Raw genomic sequence first — 26142 nt, forward strand, 5'->3', positions numbered from 1 at the left:
GAACATTGTCAAAGTTGTTGCATTAGAAGCAGAAAAACCGGGAAATGTCCAGTAACAATGACTAGAAGAGGATCTCTAAAACAGTTCTTACATTTTGTTGCCTGTCTGCAGTGGTCAGCATCTATGAAAATCCAAAGAAGAAACGGGGCCTGTCCAATTGTCATGCGAATTCTGAGCGAATATTTAAAATGTTGCAACAAAAAAAAAGGGGGAAAAAAGCGAATTGGGTGTGTTTCTGTTAGATGTTGACATTGCGAAATAAACAAGGTGACAAACTACCATGGACACCACAGAAGAAAAACGTTCTGCCCAGAAATATACATCATAGAACATGTTGCAAGAACTGGATACAAAAGCAGAAAGCAGGCTATAGCACATGATATCTGGGTTAATACAACCAAACCAAGTGTGCGTGCGTGCGTGCGTGTGTGTACGTACGTGTGTAGCACTAGCGTAAAAAATGGCTTATGTTTTACCAGAGAAATCCTACAACTGCTAAAATCTGACACAACTCAGTTTTGTTTGCATTTCGTGAAGAAAGTTGTGCCCTTTGTCTACTTCAGAAAACTGGTTTTTCAAAGGGTTTGGGTCGTTTGACACAGTTCAGTGTGGAAGCGAACACCACCAGCTGAAAATGGAACAAATGTTTTAATTTTGGTCACCCAATCGAACCAAGTTTACTGGACTATCAGGTGGGAAAACACCTTCAGTTTGAAAAATCTGAACTTTCTCTTTATAGTTTAATTTGGTGCATAATGCTAAGCCTGACTCGCTAAGTGTCAAAAGCATGTTACATGTTTAAAAAAATCACCTTTTTAAACACTGGAGAAATTCTCCTAATACCAGGATCAACAGGAAGTCCAACACTTCCATCATCGGCTTCCCTCATATCTACTTATTCCGAATGTATGAGCTTAACCCTCCTCTCCCACACCCACCTCTTTCTCTCTCCAACCTCCCTCTTTTTCCCCCTCCTTCAATTTTTTTCCCCCTCCCTTTCTTTGCCCCCTTAGATGTATGTTGTTGACACTGAGGCATCAGGAATAATGGAATCTCTTGTCAGTGTCTTGTATTTTCTGCCCGGACTGTTAGGGCTGTGTATAATAGTAGCAGCCAAGGAGGAAGAGGGGAGGTTATGTGCCACTGATAGTAATGAAGGTTGCCTTTTCATTTTTTAATATGGGACGTTTGTGGGCCGAGGCAATGCTCTCCGCTAATCCTACCCTCGAGCCGAGCTAGCTACATGGACGCATCGGTGTTACACACACACACGCACACGCACCCAATGACATTCACACAGGCCGATAAAGCACAAACACACACTCGCGTACGATGCATGCACCTTCCTTTAGGCGAGACAGCGAACTGTTTGATAAGTGCATTTCTGCTCCTCATGAAATTTTCACTCTGCCCGTGTTTGTGTCTTAAGGAAATGCAGCCTGTTCCTGTTACAGATGATATGGTATTTGTTTAATATTTGATGCGTTTGAAAGCCTGACTGACTGATTGGCTGCTGCATTTTGTAAACCTTTATCAGAAAACGATGTAGTGGAACAGAGTCTGCAATGTAGATTGAGAAAATTACAACCAGTTATAGGGGCCAGGGCGAACAGCTAGTCACGCATCTGTCACAGGTTAGATACTGTGTTGATTCTTTTGTGTCATAGAAGAAATAGTTATGCTTATTCAGACAAAACGGGAGCAACAAGAGCAAACATGGATGTGCTTGGCTTTGTAGTAGCGGTGCGCAGATAAATCGACCCAGAGTTTCTTAATTTTGAGTGACTGATCCATACCGATCGTATCTACCCCTGAAACAGTCGACACCTCACTATTTCCAACTAAGCAACTTTGTCGCTGGTTTCCTCTTTATTTGTGTTTTTTATTTCCTCCGTCTATTCCTGTGATGCTGGAGTTGTTTTTCAGTCTCTTGGTACTTGCTTATTGTGGCTCAATTAAAGCAGAGAGTGCTGGTCTGCTGGGAGACGTGGGTGCGACTGAGTCTTCATCGCTGCTACTAATGTTGTTTGTCTTCAGACAAAACAAGCAATCAAAATGATGCAACAATCAGTATCGGTCAAAATCAGAATCGGCTGGTCAGGCTTTGGCGATCGGTTAGGACCGCTACTTTGTCATTTTGTGAAATCATTTTCATGTAGAGGTGCATAAATAGGCCTGTCATGATAATACATTTTGCAATTTGTGAACAAATTGACCCAGAAATTATTGTGGTAAGCGAGAATATTTTTAACTAATATAACAATAATAATAGCATAATAATCCAAGTACATCCTTTTTAAAGATAAAAAAATGTAATTTCTAAGCAATATCCAACATTATAACCCAAAGACATTTCAACAATTCAAAATAAATAAAACAACCGAAACAACAACCATTAAAATGGATTATATAGTCTCTGTAACCAAAATTGTGTTTATAAAAATAGTAATAATTTTGATTAGACAGGAAAAGCAGGTTGAAGTGCCAGTTAAGACTTTTGTAGAAAAAGTTTAAACTAACTACTTTGAACTCAGTGAATTTTTCAAAATACTGACTTTTCAGCAACATTAAAGGGCAGCCTCTCTTAAATGATGGTTTTACACATGGAAATTATAGAGCTCACTTTATTGTATCTTGCGACTAGTTGATTTATAGCACTTTATTACTGAGACAGGCTTACTCACAAAATGTCCCTTAATAAAAATCCAGTGCAACCAGTTGACTTCAGAAGTTCATGTGTTTGTGATTTAATATCAGTACAGATACAAACGCAGTCGTGAACTCAATGACATGAAGAAAAGCTTTCATGCTTCCTGTTTGCTCTTTGACCACAAGCCTCGTAGGAAAAACATGTGAAGGAAGTGGACCTGGTCAGATTGAGGTCAAAATCGAACCCGTTGGCCAAAATGCAAAAACACCATGTGTGTAAAAACCAACTTTGCATTTTACCCTGAAAACACCGTCACCTTGACAACAACTTTATGCTTTCCTTCAGCAGAGACGAAGAAGCCTGTAACAGTTGATAGGGAGGTGACAGTCTGTTAGAAGTAGAAGACGGTTTTGCAAAGAATAGGTAAAGTGTTCAATCTGCACATGTGCAAATTGTGTACAGGAACACCCGAAATAGTTGGAACTACTACAAAACATGATCCTTTAAAGCATTGACTGCCACTATGCTGTATTTTATTGGTCTTTCACACAAAGTTCCTCCAAAAATACTAAAGTTTGTGGTTGAAGAGGTTCAACTGATGTAAAAACGTAGACCTGTCACAATGATAAATTTTGCTTTTTGATAAATTGTTATATTATTGTTTCGAGACTATTTTCAAGTAATATGGCAGTAATGGCATAGTCATGCAAGAACACATTCTCAAAGATCAATAAACTTTTAAATTCTATTGAACATTTAACACTGGAACTAGAAGACATTTTAAATAACATGCATAAACAAAACAACAGAAACAACAGAATTATTAAGTCACCGTTATATAAAATTGTCTTTTAAATAAGGGTTAGTTGCACCAGACTGAAGACTTTTGTCATGTAGTGTTTGGTAGAAAGAGAGAAAAGGGAAAAAATCAATAAATTGTGGAAATGATTGAGTTTTTTTAATGTATCAATGCTATTAATTTATTTATTGCTTATTCCTACGGGACTATGAAGACATACATTTTTCTGATTTTCTTTTGAAGGTCATATGTTTATTTTCTATTTATTCTGACTTGGTACCTCTTCTGTGAGAAAGTGTGTTTCTCTTTGTTTTTGTTTTTTTTCCTACTGGCGGTGTTGTCGTGGTGTATTTGGAAGCGTGTCTGTGTTTCCTGCCGGCTAGGGCGCGGGGTCTGCAGCGCTGGAGTGTGCCTTGTGTCTAATTGCTTTAATAGCACCTGGTCTCTAATCCCAGGTAATTAGAGCGCTCAAATTAGACAGCTACTTTCAAACCGTCACTTGAAAAAGCAGGAGGAGGTGGAGGCCTGGAGGAAGACCCCATCACACTGAAGCTCTCGTTTTACTCACACGCAGAGGCTAGCGTAACACTGGGAACAGAGAAGTAAACAGATTTTATGTAGAGCCTGAGTTTCTGTCATGTGCTCACTTGTACATGAGGTCCTTGAAATCCTTGAAAATGCGTGAACTTCAAATTATGGGATTTTTTTTTTGTTTCATTTTCAGACCAGTCAGGTGTGTAAGGCGTGTGTGAAAGAGGCATGAAATATTGTTATATTTTAATTTACCTTGTCTCTGCTGTGGAATCTCTAATATTACCACAAAAATAATAACAGTAATAAATGATATCATATAATGGTGAATTAAAACCGTCTTCTTTCGTTCATTTGTATTGTTTTCATTTCCAAAGTGTGATAACGTAAAGGTCTGGAAACTTACTTTGAAGATTTTTGAAAAGATTTTTACAGTGGGAAAAGTGTACTAACTCTGTTTATATATTTAAGATTAGGATTAATGCATCAATTAGATTTGAGTTTTCAACATTAACTGTAGTTCAGTTTCACCAAAACAACCGAGTCACATCAGCTTTTCTCCTTCTCCACACTCGGTGATGTTGCCCTTGTTCTAATCGTTATCGACTTTCTCACTTTTTTTTTGTTTCGTTCTGTTTTGGTTGTGCGGCACGGCTGTATTGTCGGAGCCTCCTAAAACGTGTTTGAAGAAGCTGTGGGGAAAGGTTAAGGCCCTCTTTTAAAGATGAGCCGGAAATGTCAAGTGTCTGCCCCTCAGGCTCCCGCTACCGTCTCCCTGTACTAAGACTACCACAGGGATCTGCATCACTAAGAGACACACACACACGCACACACACACACACACACACACACACACACACACACACACACACACACACACACACACACACACACACACACACTGATACGAAGGTTAGGAATTGCTGTTAGAGATGTCCTCTAGTCTCTTTCATTTGTTTTGACTCTCATGGCGTCTCAGCTGGCTTCAGGCTCCTGGTCAAAGGTTAAATTGGAACAATGGAGGAGAAACTCAGGAACTTGTAGACTTCAGCTAGCTGGCTGCTGTTGATTTCCCACTCAATTAATTCTTTCCAACTGTGAATGCTTTATAAGCTTAAAATCAGAATTGGTCTTGTTTCTCACTGTTAAAATCATGCAAATTCTCTTCAGGAGGCTGATTATAAAATCAAAGTCTGATTTTCCTTCCTTACTGCCTGTCCAAACAATTAAACAGACTGCATACCTTCACGCCGATGCTGTTTCTTTCAAATATGAAACAACAGTTTCAGATTAAATCTTACTTCCCTTACAAGTTGAATTGTTTTGGTCGTGTAGTAGCGAAAACATGCCAACAGAGGGGGTTAGTCAGCCACAGCAACCTTAGTTAGGAAGCAGAGTCCCAAACTGGTGATCATCAGGCCTCAACTGTGGGTCTTTAAACTCGGTTATGTTTTGTCATATTTTTTTTTAGAGCTCAGTATATTGTGATTTATTTACCCACTTCAGTTAAAGTTCATTCTTAGGAAGTTTACCATTTCCGCTGATGTCAGACTTCATTTTGTGCAGAAGAAAATCCTAGTGGAGAGGAGGAAACTTCCACTAGCACTAGTGGATTTAAATAGGTTAAAATAAATTTTCTAATTAAGTTTTATAGTTTTGTTAAAAGCATCCAAATGCATCTCCCCACTCAGTGGTTTTACTAGTTAAATGTCATCATCTTGGCCTATTTGCAGACATAATTTAAAGTTTCTGATCGCTCACTAATTATTTTTAAAGTGAGCCCTCCATTCCCTCTGTACGTTTACTTCCATTACCATCAGAGAGTGTCCACACATCAGTCCCTCCTTAACCAGATTAGCCAATATCCACCTGAATCACCAGAGCAGCATCTACTGTCAAAACAAGACCGTTGTCTCTGCAAAACCAAGAATTTGTGGGATTTGGAGTCCAGGAGAGGAAAATGCTTCTTACGCTGAATGCGTTTAGCCCAGATAAGGCTTCAAAGGCAAAGCTAATTAATAAGATGTTTACATTATTCACGGTCGTACGGCGCTTTCTGAATGACCCTCCAGAATGGGGGTGTGTCTGCACACACACATGTGAAAGCTTATTATATACGAGTACGGCATGCTAATTGATTGACTTGCGATGGCGTAAAACATTAAACATTAGTAAAACATTTTACTGGAAAGTAAGTAAGTAAAGGGAGTGGAGGAAGTCGGTATTCAAAGGGAAACGGAATCCTGAAGTAAAGACAAGAAAATGACCTGTAATTTTATCTGATCTGTTTGCATAAAAAAAAAGAATGTTGAATGTATGAATGTTTCTTTCTATCCATTTCCAATCCTCCTCCCCCGTTCACCTTCCCTCCACCTGCAGCCTAGCCCCGCCCCCAGTCCAGTTCTTGGAGGGAAACCCAATGCCAGCCAGTCCCTGCTGGCCTGGTGTCGCGAGGTCACCAAGAACTACCGCGGAGTGAAGATCACCAATTTCACCACGTCCTGGAGGAACGGCCTGGCCTTCTGTGCCATTCTACACCATTTTAGACCTGACGTAATGTACGACACACAAACACACCCATACACACACGCACACCTACACACACACGCACACACACACACACACACATTCACACACAAATTTAATGCTTTTTTCATTACAAATGCCAACTTTGCATTAAATTGTCATTATTTACAAAATCATGCAAAGTTGGCACTTTTAATGGACTTTTAATGCAACTTTTAGAGCAACTTTTCATTAAAAGTGCCATTATTTACCGAATGACACTTCATGACAACAGTCATAAACATTCATAAAGACTCCTTCATGTTCCTAACAGATGTTATGTCATGTTCATGACAGTGCCATGTCAGTCTTATGCACACCCCTTCAAATAAAGTGTTACCTTGGTTTGCTACGTCACACTTTGATAACATTTAACCTGTCTGCATTCTTTTTTATTTTGTTGATACTTGTTTCATCATTTTTACAACATGCAGATCATAGGAACTTGTTACCATTTAAAAAGTTAAAGATTTATTATTTTCTTCTAAAATGTTAACAATGTTAGAAGAACTTAAGTAAAAATTTTTTTTAAATTTGACTGTGGAAAAGTATGGAAATTTAAAAATTGTAGGAACCCTGAATGTTTTAACATCTGCATCAAAACTGACTGCCACAACATGAGCCGTTTAATGGTCTAAAGACACACGAAGGTTTTAAAGATTTTCCATCAGAACAATTCTGTGGTAGAAAGGAAAGTCCTTCTAATGAGATGCCAGGAAAAGTGCTGGAGCAGCAGTGCACCGATCACAGTTTTCTGGCCGATCACCTGACCTGCTGGTTCCGATTTTGGCCGATACCTACATTTTTTTTTTATCTGAAAAATTGCTAATTTTAGAGGTTAAGTTTCCCAAAATTAAAGAAATCTGAGCTGATTTATCGGTGCATCCTTGTGTTGTAGTCATTATTTTCTTAACTTCCAACATTATAAATTCGCAATGCTGTCCCATCCCCACCTGTTGCTGCACACTGCTGGTCAGCTGATTGATAGACAACTTCTGCACTTTTCCTCTTGCTTAAATTTACAAGAAATGTATCACCTTAGAAACATTTCTGGTCACAAAATCTATGGAACTGTCATGATGTGAAATAGCTGTGAAGGATCTGAACTTAAAATTAAAAGTTGGACAATATGTTGGTGACAATAAAAAAGAAACGCATTACAATTCTTGGCTTTTAAATCTGCCACTGCAAACAGACAGTCGATTAATAAATCCTCCTTAAAAAAATACAACTGAACTATAAACAATAACTGTACTTGGGTGTGCTGTGGCGGTGCAGGGGTTAAGCACAACCCACATATGGAGGTCTTAATTGCGGCTGTTGCAGGTTCGATTCCCGGCCTGCTGACCTTTGCTGCATGTCTTCTCCCTTCTCTCATTACCCACCTTCCTGTCAATTAACTATCAAGTAAAGGCCGCTAGAGTCGATAAAACCACAAAAAAAAAAAAAAAAGTTTAAAAAAAAAACTGTCCTTAAAATAATTGTATTATAATTCGAATTATATTGTATTGATAATTCTATGGTTCCAACTGTGGATCATTTCCTTTCTATCAAGATAATTGTTTTTTATAACAATAGACAATATTTTAAATTATTTTTAGTATGGAAGCTAAAAAAGTGACAACCATCAGTTTTACTAAAGTAGCACAGTGTAAAATAGAAAATGTAAAGGATGTGTAAAATGCCTATTTTCTTTCTTTTTTTTATTTGCATGTAAATCTTATTTTTCCTCAAACTTTCAGCCAACGCCTGGAGCACACATGAAGACAGTTTGTTAAAGCTCGGCTCTGCGTACATACGTGTGCATGTGTTTATGCTCTCCAGCGAGTTACTTCCACACATTTTCCACTCCATTAGTTCTGTTGATTGCTCTGCTCTGAAATTGCACGTTACAGTTCTAATACCATTACATGCGACGCATATTTAAACTCATCTGTTCCTCCACTGAGCCGCTGTGTTTACCACTCTCTTTCCACCCCCCCATACCCTCGTCTCTTCCCGCTGTACTTTCAGAGACTACAAGGCTCTCAATCCTCAGGATATTAAAGAAAACAACAAAAAGGTAAGAGGCAGCCCACCACTGGGAACCTTCTCAGCGCACACCTCCCTCCCATCCTCATCTCCGTTTGGCCTTATTTAGAGACCTGCCATTAATCCCACAATGAAGTGTGTTTGTGTCTTTACACAGTTTGAACGGTGGGTGGGTGGGGGAGGATGGCGGCAATGCAGCAAGATGACAAGAAAATGTGTGTAATCGTACAGATACGCTTTGGTGCCAGGACGTGAAAATGACAGATTTACAAAAAAAAAGAGACGTTTACCCCTGCTGTGGTGTGTGCGCCTGAGTCCAAAGCAGGACTTAGACACCTGGTGGAAGTGGGAGAGGATCTGAGTTAAGTGTTTTTGCTTCAGGTATGTTGGAAGAGAAAGCATCCCTTGTTTTGTGACGATCAGAAAGGAAAATGACCGGATGCATTTATAATGTTTGCAAACTAATTTAGTGTTCTATGCAGTTGCATTAAAATATACATTTTTTTTATTACATATATTTTGAAACTATTATGTTGTGACAGCATGGAATGAGACAAATAATCTGTGAAAACATGGAGCATCTCTGACTTCTCCCAGTGCTGTCTGAATGCTGTTCAGACAGCACTGGGAGTAGGTGTGTGAACGCTGTTCATTCACCTTCTTCGTCCCCCTATTTCTCTCTAGTACGCTGCAGCTAGCGTAGCCTGTTGTGAAACCTCAGCATAACCACCGATGATGGCGGATAAACGGTTTTCCTGTAACAGTAAATTGTTTTCCACCATTAGCAGCACATATATGAGGATGATTGAGAGCGCTAAGACCCTCCTGGTTTTGATTGGTTGTTTTTGGTTGGGAGCGGCGGAGCGGCAGTGGAAGAGATCAACCTTTTCACAGATTGATAGCATATTGTCACGACATGGAGACAGTTTTAAAACGTATTTAAGAAGCACTCTTTTGCACTGCAGCTCCAACTGTTATGATTGATGTCTGTTTTGCCAGGTTATATGTACGTTTGTAGCAGAGTATTTAACCCCTCATTTCAAGATATGTATTATTAGCTAAGAACTTTCCCTCTGGCAAAAAGAGACAGCAAAAGAAATGAACAGTCAGTAAAACAAATTTGCAGCCCTCTTTAAAAAGCTGCTAGTCTGTTGAGGAGTGATCATCAGTCAAATGTCAGAACTTCAATATACCTAGAGTATGTTTGTTACTGCGACGATATTTCACAATAACATGTCCTGTTGGGAAGCACTGCTAATGCACATCATTTGTTTCTGCTGCGCCCCTTAAAATCTGTCTGGCTGGATGATTAGAAAGGAAGTCGGGCAGAAAGACGTCGTCTGGGATTTTATTATTGAGATGGATGGAAGAGATGCACTGCAAAAACAAAATCTTACCAAGAATTTCTGGTCTATTTTCTAGTGCAAATATCTTACTACACTTGAAATAAGACAAAACTAACTTACAACAAACTTTTTAGCAAGATATAAGAGCTTGTTTTAAGTCAATTATTTCACTTGCAACAAGATTTTTCTACTATCTGCCAGCTTTTCAGATGCTCGTCAGCTGCTTCTGGTTGTAAAAATACATTGTTGCCATGGTTATGCATGGTAACAAACGTTAAAGAAAAATGAGTAAAAGCTTTCCAGGTGCAGCTGCATTATTACATCTGCACATTTACTCTTGAGCATCTTCAGACAGCTCACCGTTTTCTCCGTTAACTCTGTGCTTGCACATTTTATTCCTTACTGGACGGTTTTGGAACGCACAGATGCACACTCCAGTTTCGTCCCCCCTCGCCACATGCCTGTATAGGCGTAGTTCACAAACGTCCCCTCTTCAGCCCCCGAGGGCTACACAGAACGATATGCGTGGGGCTCCTGCAGCTTGATTTCCTCTTCTCATACACTCTCTTGCTAAGCGATAACCTCTGGTGGCCCTGTTAGGCATGAATGCAACCCTGTTGACAATAACCACAGTGGAGGAAGAAGCAGAGAGCCGGTCCCATATCTGCTAACTGTCCTCACCTCCCTCCAGGTGCTCGAGTAGCCCTGAAGAAATTGGTTATATAGAAGTAATATGGGGGAATATGGCGTACAAGGTGATAGCCTGAGAATGGCTGCTGTACTGCAGTCAGCCTCTCTTTAAAGCTGTACATCAACACACAGCTTCTTCTGGAGCTATTGTTATTCATATCTATACATGGGCTACAACTAGTGATTATTTTAGTAATTGATTATTCTGCTGATTCTATTCTGACTATTAATTCATCAGGTAAAACCAAATCTGTGGCAAATACTCTATAACATAGCATTTCCTTAGGATTCGCTTCATCATTTGTAGAAAAAGATGCATCTGCAGCTAAAATAAAACCTTTCTGCTTCACTTGACATCAGTACAGTGTAGGTGTGATCTGGTGATTATGTTTATATTAGCCTATTAATAATTGGATTGCAAAAGATGCAGATTTTGAACCAAGTGAAATCTGAAGGAGTTTTGATTTTTTTTCAGTTTTTTAATTTAAAAAAAAAAAATGTTATCTTAAATGCAAACTGTATATATTGTTTGTACAGTTTTGGCTTAATTACTACTCTGAGAGTGATCATTTGCATAAAATAGCCTTTTTGTTGAGTCTCTATGCTCCAGGTAACAGTTAATCGATTGCTGAATTAGTTCACAGTTACTTTAGTGCTCGATTAATTCAATTAATCTGATTAATCGTTTTAATCTGTATGTAAAAAGGAGCTTGGATTTACTGGATGTGATCCTACACTTTGGGGGTATTTGACAGAAGACTGTGTACTGTTTACCTTCTGTAGAATAATAAAGATGTTCAGTTATCAAGTGTGAAAAAATGAAATTAAAGAAATTAGGGGTCAAGAAGATCAAATGAGCAAAAAATATTCAAGAGAAAATCAAAACGTGTTGGATGAAGATGGAGTCTTTTCTAATATAAATGTTACAACATATTTGTTAATGTATAGAATTTACTAGACTGAGAGCAAGAATGGAAATGTATAGATAAAGCCACTATCTCTGCTTTTCATAGCTGGTTGTTGGAACGGCCCCTCCTCCTCTCAGTCTGTCTGTGAAGAATGATTGCAGTCAGCTCAGTCTGTGCTGAATTATGACAGATAAGGATAATCAATATTTAGGGTGATTAGAAAAAATAAAAAAGTAAAAGCAGATATTACATCATCTAGAGCCTTTAAATCTACCCATGATGCAAAGGTTCACATGCAAATATAATTCTAATCCCCAGGTGATTACATATATTGATAGATGTTGGGTTTTTTGGAAGCTCTGATCAGTTTGAACTACTGTCTGTGTCTCGTGTGTGTGTGTAGGTGTGTGTGTGTAATGAGGCCAAGGAGAAGTAATTTGTCATGCCATCTGATAGTGTTGCACCAAGCACCAGGCTGAATCGCCCTGAGCACAACCACAAGGGGTTGGGCTGAAGGGAGGAGGCGCTGATGATTGACAATGATAGATAGCTGTCAGTCACTGAGAGCAAATGGAGGGGGGAGCACGGAGCGTCGGCCCGGGGCCTGAGTCGTTAACGTTGAGTCCAGACCCGAGGCTTCATCAGGCAGATAGGAAGGGAGAACAGTAGATAATTCCCAAAACACTAGCTGAAAGTGTTACCTCTTGATTTTAATACAAAAGATCAAACTGTTTGTTTCCTGTCTTGGTAGTGATTTTTATAGCCCGCGATTTGTTGGTCAGAAATAATTTGATATGTGATTCTCAAGATATGATGACCATGAGTAAGATCAAGCTGAAAAACGAATGATTGATACAATATGTAAAGTTCGAATTCAGCTCAAAAATACTTTATAACAAGGGAAAAATTAAATGTTTCTGTTACTCGTATCATCGAGAGTCACGGTGGATGCTGATGCTCTGGGTAGGAAGGCTGTCCAGTTGCAGGCAGTGTTGCAGCAAATCTCTGACTGAAGACTGTTGCTGTGTGTTGCTGTCTTGTGATTTTCATGACTTCTTACAGCTCAATATCCAGGCTGCAGCGAGGACATTTCACAGAAACACGTCTCAGATGACATAGTTGCTGGCAAGCACTGCTAATCCACCTCATTTACTTTTGCTTCTCCTCTATGAATTTTCATTGGAGGTCGGGGATAAGATCCTTGCAGATCAGAATTACTGTAACATAGCTACTCCAACAAGCTGCCACCATGAGCACTGCTATTCTAGCGAAATATTTTTAGGATGACTTAAGTTGAAGTTGTGTGCTCAGTTTGTGCAAAATTGAATCAGACTTATTCTTAGGGATTACTTGAATTTAACTGATCAGAGCAAACACTCGTAATACGAGACATTGCTTGATACCCCAGGTCTCTGGACATTCAATTCAATTAAAAAAAAAAACTTCAGTTGGGGCAAAACATTAGGACAAAAAAAAAAATTTACAATACTGGGGTGGGTTTATGCTATATGATTAAGTCAATGAGTAAAACTAAACATGGGTGTCATAACACTCTAAGTGTATATTTTCAGCACAATTGTTATGATTTCTTTTCAGTAAAAAATGACTTTTACAATGTGATTAAATATTGTAAAATTGTGGTAAGGTTGCCATATGTGAGAATCTCATACTGTCCTGTCTGTCTAAAGTGAACAGCTAAGTGAACAGCAGACCAAGAACTCATTTCCTGAAACAGTTAAAGCATGTTCCTGTAAAAGCTCTCACTTTGTCAGTGCTTTTCTATATTCTTTCTGTCTCTTTTTAAGCTTCAGTTGTTGCTCTGTTTCACAGGCTACATTTACCATTGTGCGAACAAAGAAAGCACACTTTGCTTGTCCGAATAAGTTTTAGAAACCTAATTGGCCCAGTTATTCTTTGTACTCTTTCATACACTGTTACTGGGAAAGGGAAAGGACCATAAAATTGCCAGGTGTAAACATAGAGGTCTTTGAGGTGTGTGTTTGGCTCTTTCCCCCCCATCAGTTTGTTACTCTCACCAAACTCATTTGTTCAGGAAAGTGTAGATGTTCCTTTTCCCCTACAAATTGAAAGAGATATTTTTAAAAAATGAGGAAGAATGCAATTAAATACATATTAAGAATTTGTTTTTAGTTAAATTTAGAATTTTTCTTTCTATGTTTTTGCCCCCAGTTTCTTTGATATAAAAAATCTGCATCCTACATAAGTACAGAGTAGGATTAGGTATTCTGAATACAACCTGTTTTCATGCACATCATAACTAAAGTGTATGTTCCCAGAGTACTCTGTCTCATAAGTTGCTCAGCTGCTTTCAGCCTCTGATTTGCTCTGGTGAAGCAAGTGTAAGCTGGAATTATGAGCTCTGAATCTGAGTGTACATGTTACACTCAGTAGCTTCCATGTATATCAGACTCTTATTTTGAATTAGGAAGGGAAGCAGTTCCTGAGTTGCCCTCGTGTGTTGACTGGCCTACAACATTTGCTATGAGAAGCATTGAAATCCCGACCACAGTTACTATCATTAGGGAAAGAGATGATGATGGGGAGACAGAAAAAATATTTTTTTAAATTGTAAGTACTGTAGGTGTGCAATGATCGGCTAACCATTAATGATGTAAAGGTCCGCTGTTGCGATTCCTATTTGTCCTCAACTTAAAAGCTATCCTGTTGTTTTTCAATCTGGACCGCAGTTAAAAAAAGTTTTTCCAGTTGTGGCCACTGCTAACAAAAACGTTATAAGCTCTAACCCTAAAGCAATAATCATAAATAATAGTTACTGTAATCCTAAAGTGCTACACCAAACTCATGTTTGGTGTAGCACAAACATAAGTTTGTGCTACACCAAACTCATGGTGTAGCACAATTAGTTTGGTGTAGTAGTTTGGTGTAGTAGTTTGGTGTGCCTCTAAAGTGCTACACCACTTTAGAGGTACACAATTCTATTCCTTCCTCTAGAAGGAATAGAATGGCTTCTATTCCTTCTAGAGGAATAGAAGCTAATACAATTCAAATTATATCTGCCCTTAAGACTACAATTTTTGAGCAGCAATTTAATATTGACAGTATAATATACATGTTCTGTAATGTCAGATATTGTATTCATGTTTATATCTTGTTTTCTTGTTCACTTATTTTGTTCTTGTAAGTTTCTTGATTGAGTTATTTGGAGAAAAAGCGCGAGAACGTGGGAAGAAGAAACAGAACTGCTGTGTAAACATTCTTCACCCACTTCAAAATAAGGGCACGAAGATAAACTTGAAAATTCTAAACTGTTGACAATTAAAACTTCGACACAAATATCAAATTTTATTCAACATTCAAGTAAATTAGAGCTTTAGAAATGCAACCAGGAAAGATTAATTTAGATAAAGTTATCTGTGCTAAACATTTTCTAAGTTAGCAAAAGCGCTAAACGGAAGAAATTAGCGGAAGTGTGCCCACCACTGATTTTTATTTCAAAATTCATAGACTGGTGAAAGCTAAACTGGATCATTTTAGATGGAACAAAGCTTTTTTGGTTTGTGTGTATCAGCATTTGTCTCTAAACTGTGTTTTGTATGCAAAGCAAAGGCTTAATAAAAAGTCATACATGCTTAATAATGCCCTTTTCTGGATTAAGAAAGGTGCAAAAAAAAATTTGTTTGCGGGAAAAGAGGAGAATTGAAAGCAGAACAGGGCTGAGAAAGGTTAAGGAGGCTCCTCTAGATGCATCTCAAGAGGTCAAAAGAAGAGGAGTCTCCAGAGTGGGAGAGTCTGGGAGAAACGGAGCAATTGATGGAGTCGGGAGGTCTACAGAGGCAGTAAAACAAACGTGCCCCGCAACAGGTTGGAATTAGATCAACACTATCAAGCAGACCAGATACAAGCCGTGATACCTGGGAGAGATGGATGGGGAGGCCATGTGTGCGTGCAGGAACTGGGGGTGGCATGTGTGCGCGCTGCTGTTAATCTATTTATTTACCTGTCATTGGCAGCGATAATGGTTTTCATCCCCTCTCTCTGTGTCTCAGTCTATCTTGTGATGGGGGATTGGTTTTCGTCTGTCGCTTGATAATCACACCTGTATTTTCTCATCAGCGTCTAATCAGACCAATTACACGCGTGACGGAGAGCGTGGGCACGTTGATGTAGGCGAGCGATAAAGACGCACTTCGGCGCACGCGCACGTGTGTGTGTACACACAAACACGCACTTTAGGATTAGGCGCTCTGTCTTGGGATATCTGCGTCTCTTATCAGGGACAGCCAACCCTGACATGACCTGTCAGGACTCATGGCAGCGGTGTCTCTCACTCCCAAACACACATGAACATATAGAGTGCACACTTACATTCTGTATACCAAGTATACGAAAATAGAAACCAGACTCCATCATAGTCCTTTCTTTGTCGCTTATTTGTTGCTATGGAGAATAATTTTTTCTTAATTTAATGCTTGTTTTCTTGTTTTTTATTGTAGGCATACGATGGCTTTGCGAGTCTGGGGATTTCTCGTCTCCTGGAGCCATCCGACATGGTGCTCCTTGCTATTCCCGACAAGCTCACGGTGATGACCTACCTGTACCAGATAAGGGCCCATTTTTCTGGCGAGGAGCTCAACGTGGTGCAGATAGAGGCCAACAGCAGCCGCAGCACCTACAAAGTGGGCGACTTCGAGACGGACACCAACGCCTCCATAGACCAGGACAAGTTCTACGCTGAACTGAACGACGTGCAACACCGCCAGGTCAACGTCGAGCCCCTTTCACCTACGGCTGGCGTTCCCGCTGAATCCAACGGCGCCGAGGCCGCCGAAGGGGAGACAATGGAGCAACAAGTTGGAGTAGACTCAACCGGCTCTCCAGCAGCAGGGTCCTTACAATCGTCAATACCGGTCCCGTTGCCGCGCACAGCGTTGGCTGCAACGACTACAAACTCTGCCCGCGTGGCCCTGCCAGTGTCCGAGGATAGAGGCGGTCTGCTCAAAGTCAACACTTTAGATCTTTGCGAGTTACCGCAAAGAGCGGAGAGAGAGCTGGAGAAGGAAACACTACGTAAAGAGGAGGTGCTAGAGGATAGAGGAGAGAGAAGTACCGAACCATCGTCCCCTACAAGGAGAGGAAACTCTTTATCACACTTCTCCTATAACAGGGACGCGGACCTCATTAAAAAGAAAAGGGCCAGTCTGCGTCACTCAGATTCAGAGCCAGCTTCAAACACCAAATCCTCCCCAACCAACCACACAGATATCCCCATCAAACAGGTAAAGCCACCTAGTCACAGTATTTGACTTGGTGTTTTGCACTCTTGCATTGCAATGCTGCTTTCCACATGCCTTAAACTTGTTTCACCACAATTTGTCACATTACAGCTGCAAACTGCAAAATATTTTATTGGTTTTATGTCTTATGGGCCGGCACAGAGTGGTGCAAAATTGTATTGTCGAAAGAAAATGAACTCATTTACAGTGTGGCATGCATTTGCAGTCATCCTTCCTTCACTCCCGAAACCCCTAAATAAAACAAAAAGAATCGAGAGGTCTATGGTAACTCTGTAGAAGATGCAGAGACTAACACTGCAAAAACACAAAAATCTTACCAAGTATTTTTGGTCTGGTTTCTAGTTCAAATGTCTCTGTACACTTGAAATACGACAAAAGTAACTTAAAAGTAACCTTTCAACAACATATAGGTATAGCTTGTTTTAAGTCTAATTCTTTAATATTGAAGAAAAAGGACTGGATCTATTCTTGTAACAAGACATTTTCCCCATGCTATAAGTGAAATAATCTGCCAGTATTTTGCATCAATATTAAGGAATTATTTGTTTCAATCAAGTTCCTGTATTGCTGAAAAGTTACTTGATAGTTAGTTTTGTCTTATTTCAAGTATACGAAAGCATTTGCACAAGAGGCTAGACCAAAAATACTTGGTAAGGTTTTGTGTTTTTGCAGTGAACAGCTCGGGTATCTATTATTTGAACCACTGTTACTCATGCACACCTCAAATCTGGCCTTGACGGTGACAAGGAAGCTGTTGTTGGCCATAAGAAGTCCTCTGGCAGGAGAACAACCTTAAACATACAGCCAGAGCTACAGTGGTACGGGTTCAATGAAAACCTGCTTCTGCTGGGACAGTTTCAACCTTAACCTCCACTAAGAATGGGTAAAAGTGTTTCTTGTTTGAGACATACCTCTCAAAGACTGGGTGGTGTAATCGCAGTAAAAGGTTGCTCTTTGAGATTGATGCAGTGGGATTAAACACAAATAAATACCACAACAATAAATGTTAGAATTTTTCTCTCACTGTACAGTCTTGCACTACTTTGTATTGATCTATCACATAGAGTCCCAATGATTTCTCACATGATTTGCAGTTGTAGCTTTGAGGTATCTGATTCAGTAAACCTGAAAACGAATACATAAATTCAGTACCTTAACCTCAGGACCAGTCTGTGTTTCATAAACTCATTCTTGCTACTTAAGTCAGGTATTAAGATTCCAACAGCATTTACCTGCAGGTACCTGTCTGGGCCCTAAATGGATTGCTCATGTTTTTATCCTTGCACCCAGGCTTTGATTGAAACTTTCTCGGCGCCGTCAGTCATAAGACAGAGGATTCGTACAACATTCATTTCCTCCTGGCGCTCGCTAAGCTTCAAATCTGTCCAACATTGTTGATACAAACGCAGAGATGACCGTGCCGAAAAATTCCCTTCCATTCTCCATTAGATGTTGTTGTCACTTGTCTTGCTGCCAAGAACCAGACTCATCGGGACCCTTAACATGTGGCGACTACCGAATGCGCCCAACAGAACCCCACTCCCCCTCCTTTGCTTTGACATTTCATTATATTTTTCATTATATTTCCCATCCCTGCAGTTGATGACAGTTTGTGCCGTGACCGCTCAGGCGTGGCGATGCTTTGCACGGAGCAGACATCATCTCGTCTTACACTCTGACACACACCTGTACGCATGTGTGCACCCGCTCGCACAAACCAACCGTGCTCGGTGCAGGGCTGCATTGGTTAACCTCAGATTACTGCTGCTTGTTTACAACCTAAAAGGTCACGGGGGCAGGAAGAAGGGGCTGCGGGGAGAGTTTTTTATTTATTTACTTTTTTTTTTTTTGATGTGCTGTTATCAACTTAATGGGATGCCTCAGCACCTTTATCCACGTTTAATTGAAATTCTTAAAAAAGATTAGCTTGTTGCAGTGAAAAAAAACCCCTGCTTGATGGCTGTTCTTCTATCAAAACCCTTTAAGATAATTAAAAAAAAATTTTTTTTTATCCTTTAAAACTTATTGTACTTTCTACGTTTGCACCGATAAATCAGCACCAGTTTCTTTCATTCAGCCTCGAGCTGGTCAATAAATCAATAATATATATTACAATAGACACGTGATCGATATCAATAGGTAAAACGTCTGATAAAATAAACAATATATAGAATAGTTACTGAGCCGATCCAAAACCGTACATGATTCTGGGGATGTAGGCAGAGAAAAGGCTTAAGTCTCTCCACCTCTCGCAGCCAGCTAAACAAGATTGGTGGCATCTACTAACTTACTCACTTTTTGGTCACCTAGCAACAATTTGTTGAATTATTTACAGTTTCCTATTAAGTAACTTTCACATCAGTTGAGTCAGGTTTCTCCTCTGTGCCTGTATCTGCTTAAAAAAAATATTTCACTTGGAATGAAAATTTAGAATAAAACAAGGAAAAGTTACACCACGAAATATTTCAGATATTTTAAACAAAAAAAAAAAATCGGTGATCAGCATCGACTGACTTGAAACGTTTATATCGTATTATGTTTTTCGGCTACATCGTCCAAATCGATTTCGGCCAACACTTGTTTGCGAAACCGATCTTACCCACTGACCTTATTTATCAGCCAAGGTCCCTATATTTAGCCGGCCAAAATCTGAATCAGCAGGTCAGACTTTTTAAAGATTGGCGATTGGCCAAAAAATTGCAATAGGTGTACCCCTATTTAATTCCGTACGCCTCATAAAGTCTGTATGAGGCGTGGGATGTCTTGACAAAAAAGCCACAGTGGTTTATTCCAGCAGGGAAACTCACAGAAAACTTGAGAAAATTGAAAATGCAGGATATTTTTTATACTTATGGTCATTAGAACATTAAGTGTTCTTCTTAAAGAAAATAAATTTTTAAACTCCGGATGCACCAATAAATCGGTTGCCAAATTAGCAACTTCAGTGATGCATTTAACAACTTTAAAAAATATATAAAAAAATGAAATGTCAGTATCAGTCAGTCGGCTGATTGGGTTTTTTACTTTCTACTATAGGCAAATGGAAGATAAGACTTTGACTGTGCTATTGGTTTGAAATAAGCGAGCATGAATCTTAAAAGCAGAACTTTATAGATTCTTGCATTTATGTTGCATTTTTCTTTGTCAAAGGAGCCGTCACCTGCATCTGTATCAAGTCCTCCAGCTGAGAAGGTGAGTCAAATGTTTTTGATCAGACTGCAAAACTAAATATGATGTGCTTGTTTAAAAGGTTTGAAACAAAGCAAAACACAACTAATATCAGCATTTGAATTACTCATGTTTTGTACTTGTTTGTAGAAAGTACTTTCTCGTCAAGAGGAGTTGAAAGAGAGAGCCAGGCTCCTGCTGGAACAGGCCCGCAGAGACGCCGCCATGAAGGCTGGAAATAAGAACGTCCCCAACTCAGCTGTCGCAGCACCAAACAGGACTTCAGGCATCTCTGATGTAAGTTATTGCCACAGTACAGCAACCGTTCTCATGTTGACTCTTAAGTCAGACTAATTTGCCTTTGTACATTCCTCAAGTAAAGGAAACTTGAGGGAATGTATCTGTGAGAAGTATGAAGGACCAAAAGTACCACAATCTAACAAATAATTCCTTATGTTAATAATTAGACATTTGATTTGGGATGTGCAGTGATATATTTTGTTGTTGTTGGTTTGGTAGGGGGAAATACTGTGACAAGAACTGTGATTTATTTAGATTTTAAACTATTAATGATGATGATGTTTGCAACCTCAAAGCTGACCAGAAACTGGCTAGTTTTGCAGTTGAAACAATTTTTCCACCTCTAGCTCCATGAACACATCAGTAACTATAAGAAATATAAAAAATCTGATTAAATGTTGTTTTTGTGCAGCTGTAGTTGTAGTACAACTACAACTAATGCTGTAGTTGTACAGCTTAAAACAACTGGTGTACTGAAAGTTATACATAACAGACAAGTTTTTGGTTTTTGAGCAGCATTTGTGTTTGTGAGACTCTGACTGTAAGAGGCAACGCATTAATCACTAGAAACATTTGATAAATGTTCAAATACTTTTTATCTTGAAGTTAATTGTAACACCAATAACTTTATTATAGTTGGGACTATTTGATTTTGTTTTTCAAGAAACTAGAAGTCGATATCCAAATGTAGAAGCAAAATCATTTCTGCATTTGTTCAAGTTTATTTTAACACACCTGAAAACAAGTGAGTGAACATGTGCAAAAGGGCTTGTTTTGACCATGTTATTTAATTTTTTTAATGGGGGTTTTGTTCTAAACTTTTATATTTACATTTTCACTGGGATGTTTAATCCGATTCATCCATTATTTTTGGAAATAAGCGAATAAGTTTATAAAGACGCTTTTTTTATTTTTATTTGTGACATTCAACTATAGTTTTGTCACACCAACTTTTGCTTTATTTTCTTTTGACTTTCTTTTTACGTCAGTGTTCAGGACAAACAAACTGTACATCCACCAGTCTCTTGAACTTCACTGTTCCCTATTTGCTGCTCGCTACGCTTCCAACATGTTGGAAAATCCAGTATAAACTGTCTCGTCCTCTGGCAGACCACTTTCTGAACAAGCTTTTGGAAAGAGAGAAGACTTCTCCCTCATTACCTTCAGCTGAGATTTTCTCATGGGCGGCTGAGCGGCGCAACCTGAACGCGTCGGCAAGGAAGAAACTCCAATGTGGATGGACTTCTTCATTGTCTCCTCTCTCTCTCTCTGGAAACACAACTCTGTCTCTACAGAGTCTGTCTTTGGTCATTTTTGACAATTTATATGACTAACTAAATTTTCTGCCCGCCTTCACTTTTTCCTTAGTGCGCCGAGCATATGCAGTCCGCAGACAGCTGTCAGCAGAAGTACATTCACGGTTAAAAATCGGGGGCGCTGGGAGGGGTGAAGAATCGCTGTACTGAAGCTAACTAGACTAGAAACGCAACGATTGAAATTGCCGGCTCTGAACTGAGCACGCTTCACTGAACATAATATACTGAGAGGAAGGGGCATGCTGATGAACCAGGAGTTACCCTGGGAAAGCACCGTGGTCCAATCTTCTGTCACGTTTCCAAATATTTCAGTAAAAAAAAAAAAAAAATGCAAAGGAGTTTTAAAAAAAAATAGTGACAAGGGATTTGAGGGTAAAATGAAATAAATACCTTTTGGTAATGAAATATCTAAAAGGCAACAGCCGCTTGGCCTCCGCATTTGCCGCTGAAATCCTTAAAGAGAAATATGCCCTTGAATTAGATGTTTTTCAGAAGTGCGCATGTAAGCGTGTGTTTGTGTGTACGCTCATAGATGTGTGTGTGTTTATGTGTGTGCTGGTGTTTGCTTGTTGGCCACAGGAATAACCATTCTGGAATAATCTGAGGAAATAAGTGAGGACCTTTTTAGGACTGGTGCTGGTTGAAAGTCTTCGGAGGAAAAAGAGCAAATTAAAAGAGGTCTTCAAAGCTTTTGCCTCACCAGTGTATTTCCTCGGTGACAAAAAAAAAAAAAAGGTCCCGTGTGGTGCAGCAAGATATTTGACTTTAGTCAGATTAGCTCCTTAAAGTGGCCAGGCTGATTTCCTGACTCATTTCCAAGGACAATTGGCTAATATCCCCCTCACTATGCATAAGGGAAGGAATCAAAAGAGGAGGGGGGAAGGGCGATATTGAATTGTTTACACTTTTTTTAATAGAAAACATTGATCAAAGGAATACGCCTGGCCTCGGGGCCAATGTGCTGATAATTGTTAGTGATTCAGATTAGATTACTTGATGTCTTGTTTTGATTAGCATGAGTGTGAGTGTGCGTGTGTGTGCGTGCGTGCGTGTGCGTGTGTGTGTGTGTGTGTGTGTGTACATGTGTGTCGTCGTTATCAGCTGGAGAGGCAAAAGCCTTTCCCATTTACCTCTCCATCTGGCTAAGTAGGTGCTTTGTGGTTTAGCATGCATAAGGTATAATTTAATTCAATTAAAGCAGGACTCCTTCTTTGAGGGAAGTGACTAATGTGGGATAAAGGAAGGGGTCATTGTGTTAGCTGTTTTAGAGGTGCTGCTTTCAAAGTAAAATTTAGAAATTAGTCTGATTGCACATTTATTAATATATTAGCAGTCTTCATCTCTTACTCAGAGCCTCGCTTTTAAAGAGTTTTTAAGGTTTTGCTAAAAAAAGAAATCTATTATGAATGCTTCCTGTGTCCTTATGATTGCATTACATAAACCCGCAGAGACAGGCCTCACTTAATTGATCTGATCTCAAAGCTTCTTAACGTTTTAGAAAAGCCTTTTACGGCACTCATCAAACAGGTAAATATGGGATAAAGTCTCAGATCTGCGTCAACCTCCAGTACAACCACAACCTTCAAGGTGTTTTATTAAACGTAAAGCTACGTGTAATTACAACCAAAGAACACAGCAGGCAAGTCAGGAATGAAGATGGGCTATTTTTTAAAATTATGTACCAAGCAAAATGCATCTTACTGCAACATCCACTGGTTCGCCATTTCAGTTGTTTTGTTTTACACGTCACTTTCAACGGGCCTCGTTCTCGTCACTTTCAACGGGCCGCACATTACAATATCAGGCAAAGACGATCAAACATGTTGATTTTATATCAGAGCGGCCCCAACGTTCTTCCAAGTGGACCAAATCACTCTTATCACACCACACACAGCAGGAGATTGAGATTGTTTTAATGAGCCGTCCCGCTAATTGGGGTGTCCTTAAGATTATCAGAAGGAAAAAGATTGGGACAAATATCAGCATAAAAATTTTGCTATGTGAACTATCCTCTACTGAAAAGTAAGGATGAGAGAGGAAGACATTAAAAGTAGGGGTGCACTGATAAATCGGCTCCGATTTCCTTAATTTTTGGCAATTGGCTGATTCTCTTATATGAAACAATCCTGTCCACAGATCTCATCTTCCTCCACAAATGCCTGAAAATCCGCCACTGTCCGTTTTGTTCTGCTGTAGCATATTCATCTGTTAGAAAGTCCAGATTTAAACCCAACTGAGAAACTTGACTAAGACTTGAATATTTACGTGAACAGATTGTCTCCATCTAAGCTGATGATTAGACGATGGAGGAGAAAGATTTGCCCAGTGTCAGTCTGTAGATGAACAACACTATTACCATAAAGTACTGCACATGTACTTGGAGTAATAAAAGGTTCTACAAAATATTGACCTACTTTCTCCCCACAAATGTGTAAATCTTTTTGTTAATCTGTTGCATACAACCTCGATACATACAATTAGCTTGAGGTTGTACTGCTTCACAATGTGAGTGCTTTTACGAGACTCCTTGTTAAATCAAATTCATCTGTTTTTTTGGGGCGGGGGTTATCAGTGTATCCACACATCCACTGCCATTGTGACGGGATGTTTCATGCTTCTGCAGTTGTGTGAGTCTGTGTAGATCTCCTGACCTATGCTCTCCCTCCTGCCATCCTTAATTGTAGCCCACAGTGACTGCTTCTTTCATCTAAGGTCACAGGTTTGGGTTCCTCTCTCTCTCTCTCTGCCTGTCTGCTCGGTTACTTTCTCTCATTCCCTCCCTCTTTCATGTCTGTTTTTGATTTTTCATCCAGTGTTTTTTTGTTCTAATTACTTAAATTGTTCTCAATGGGTTTTTTCCCCCCCAAATCAGTCTTTTTCTGTTAGTTGCTTTTTGCTACTTTGTTCTTCGCCTCGTTGACCTTTTAAGGACATGCTCCTACCGTCTAACTTTCATTCAATAAGTGGCCCTTACAACACATCACTAGTGAGTGGTCTGAATGTCTTCAAAGACTGTAACCGGAGTTGTACCAATCCGATATTAATATCTATATCGGTCCCAATATTTAAAAAAAAGTCTAGATCAGGTATCTATGGCAAGGTGCCTGATTCATGAGGGCAGATCTATTCAGTCAATTTTATGCTTTATGCTTTGAGCGATATCGTGTTTTATTATTTACATTATATTTAGAATTTCTAATTGCATTTTCTAAACCATTTGAAAGAAAGCTTGTCACAGTTTATTTTTACATGCTTGACCAACGTAGCTGGTTTCAGTTTATTATTTATTTTACATTGGCTGTTCTACTCCTAATCACATTGACTGAAGAGCATTAAGTTATGTTGTTTTAACATGTTGGACCAATATTGTCAAGCTATTTAAGTGTATTTAAGTATGCTCTACTGGTGCCAAGTTATTGATAAATTTGTGATTCAACATATTTATGTCTGCGATTAAAAAACAAAACTTTTTAAGTCAATTCAGCTGTTTTTCTGTCAGCATTGGCCAATGCTAAGCCTCAAATATTGGTAATGGAAGTGAAAATAGTGGATCAGTTCATCTTTTTAGTCTAGTGCCATGAATTTATTCTTGTCTTATTCTAAATACCATTTTTTTTGTGTTGCTCTTTAGTCTTCCCCACTGTTCTAATTTTAATAGAGAAGTTGGTGTGTGTCTGTGTCTATTCGCTCCAGGTCTTCTCATCCATTAGCAGATGAGAACAGTAATTTCACAGCGGCCTGGCCAGGCTAATTATCAGGATCCACACTAGGTTTGGGATGAACGTGTGCCCATGAAACCGCACTGTGTGTAATTCTTTGCAAAAAAAAAAAAAAAACCCTAACTGTAAAGCGATGAGGTGTGTGTGTTTTGTGCAAATATCTAGCACCTGTGGCCTTTTTAAAAAGTGTGTGCGCTTGCTTAAGGAGTGCACACACATGCCTTGGTGTTTTCCAGGTAAGAGAGTTCCCCTGCTCACTGACTCGTTGTGATTCCTATAATTGGGTCCCGTTTGATTTTTGCCGACTAGCGCCCCAGCCGCCTCCCCCCCGTCCTCATCAGTGAAGCGGGCTCCTGGGTCTCTGCTGTTTCGACCTGTAGGTGTTGTCATCTGCTGTCTGCACTTTAGTTTTTCTTTCTTTTCATTTTAATTATTAGATTTTGTACGGGATATATTCTGTTTCAGTGCAAGAAACCATAACATATGTTTTCTTCTTTTCCTTTTCTTGTCAGAGGCTGTTCAGATTGCTTGCTTTCTGGTTGTTTGCACTTTAGGTGGAGAAACTGCATTCAGCTTCTGTGCACCACAAATCTGTAACAAACTAAACAGCCGAAACACTGTTTTCTTTAAATAGAGGCCAAAAACACTCCTGGTTAGAGTTGCTTTCGACTCACAATCACTTGGACATTGACCAACATATTTGATGTGTGTGGATATTTTGGAAGATGGCACTCGACAAAATGTAATGTTTGTTAGTGGTTTCAGAATTGGTAACTTTATAATGTTTACATGACATGTTTGTATATTTTTATGACGTAAAGCTCTTTGAACTGCCTTGTTGCT

General features: G+C 39.3%; 1 protein-coding gene across 10 annotated transcripts in view; it reads left to right on the forward strand.

Moving 5' to 3' along the window:
* ehbp1 (EH domain binding protein 1) overlaps window positions 1-26142 on the forward strand; it is a 178189-nt gene that overhangs the window by 81324 nt on the left and 70723 nt on the right. For all 10 annotated transcript variants that reach the window (XM_081616227.1, XM_081616228.1, XM_081616231.1 and 7 more), the window contains 5 exons: window positions 6360-6538; window positions 8559-8607; window positions 15996-16778; window positions 19947-19988; window positions 20115-20261. In XM_081616227.1, coding sequence (XP_081472353.1) covers window positions 6360-6538; window positions 8559-8607; window positions 15996-16778; window positions 19947-19988; window positions 20115-20261 — 1200 coding nt within the window. The remainder of the gene's footprint in view (window positions 1-6359; window positions 6539-8558; window positions 8608-15995; window positions 16779-19946; window positions 19989-20114; window positions 20262-26142) is intronic.

Source organism: Poecilia reticulata, chromosome 15 (genome assembly GCF_904066995.2).
Source record: "Poecilia reticulata chromosome 15, P_reticulata-male-v2, whole genome shotgun sequence".
NCBI lineage: Eukaryota > Metazoa > Chordata > Actinopteri > Cyprinodontiformes > Poeciliidae > Poecilia > Poecilia reticulata.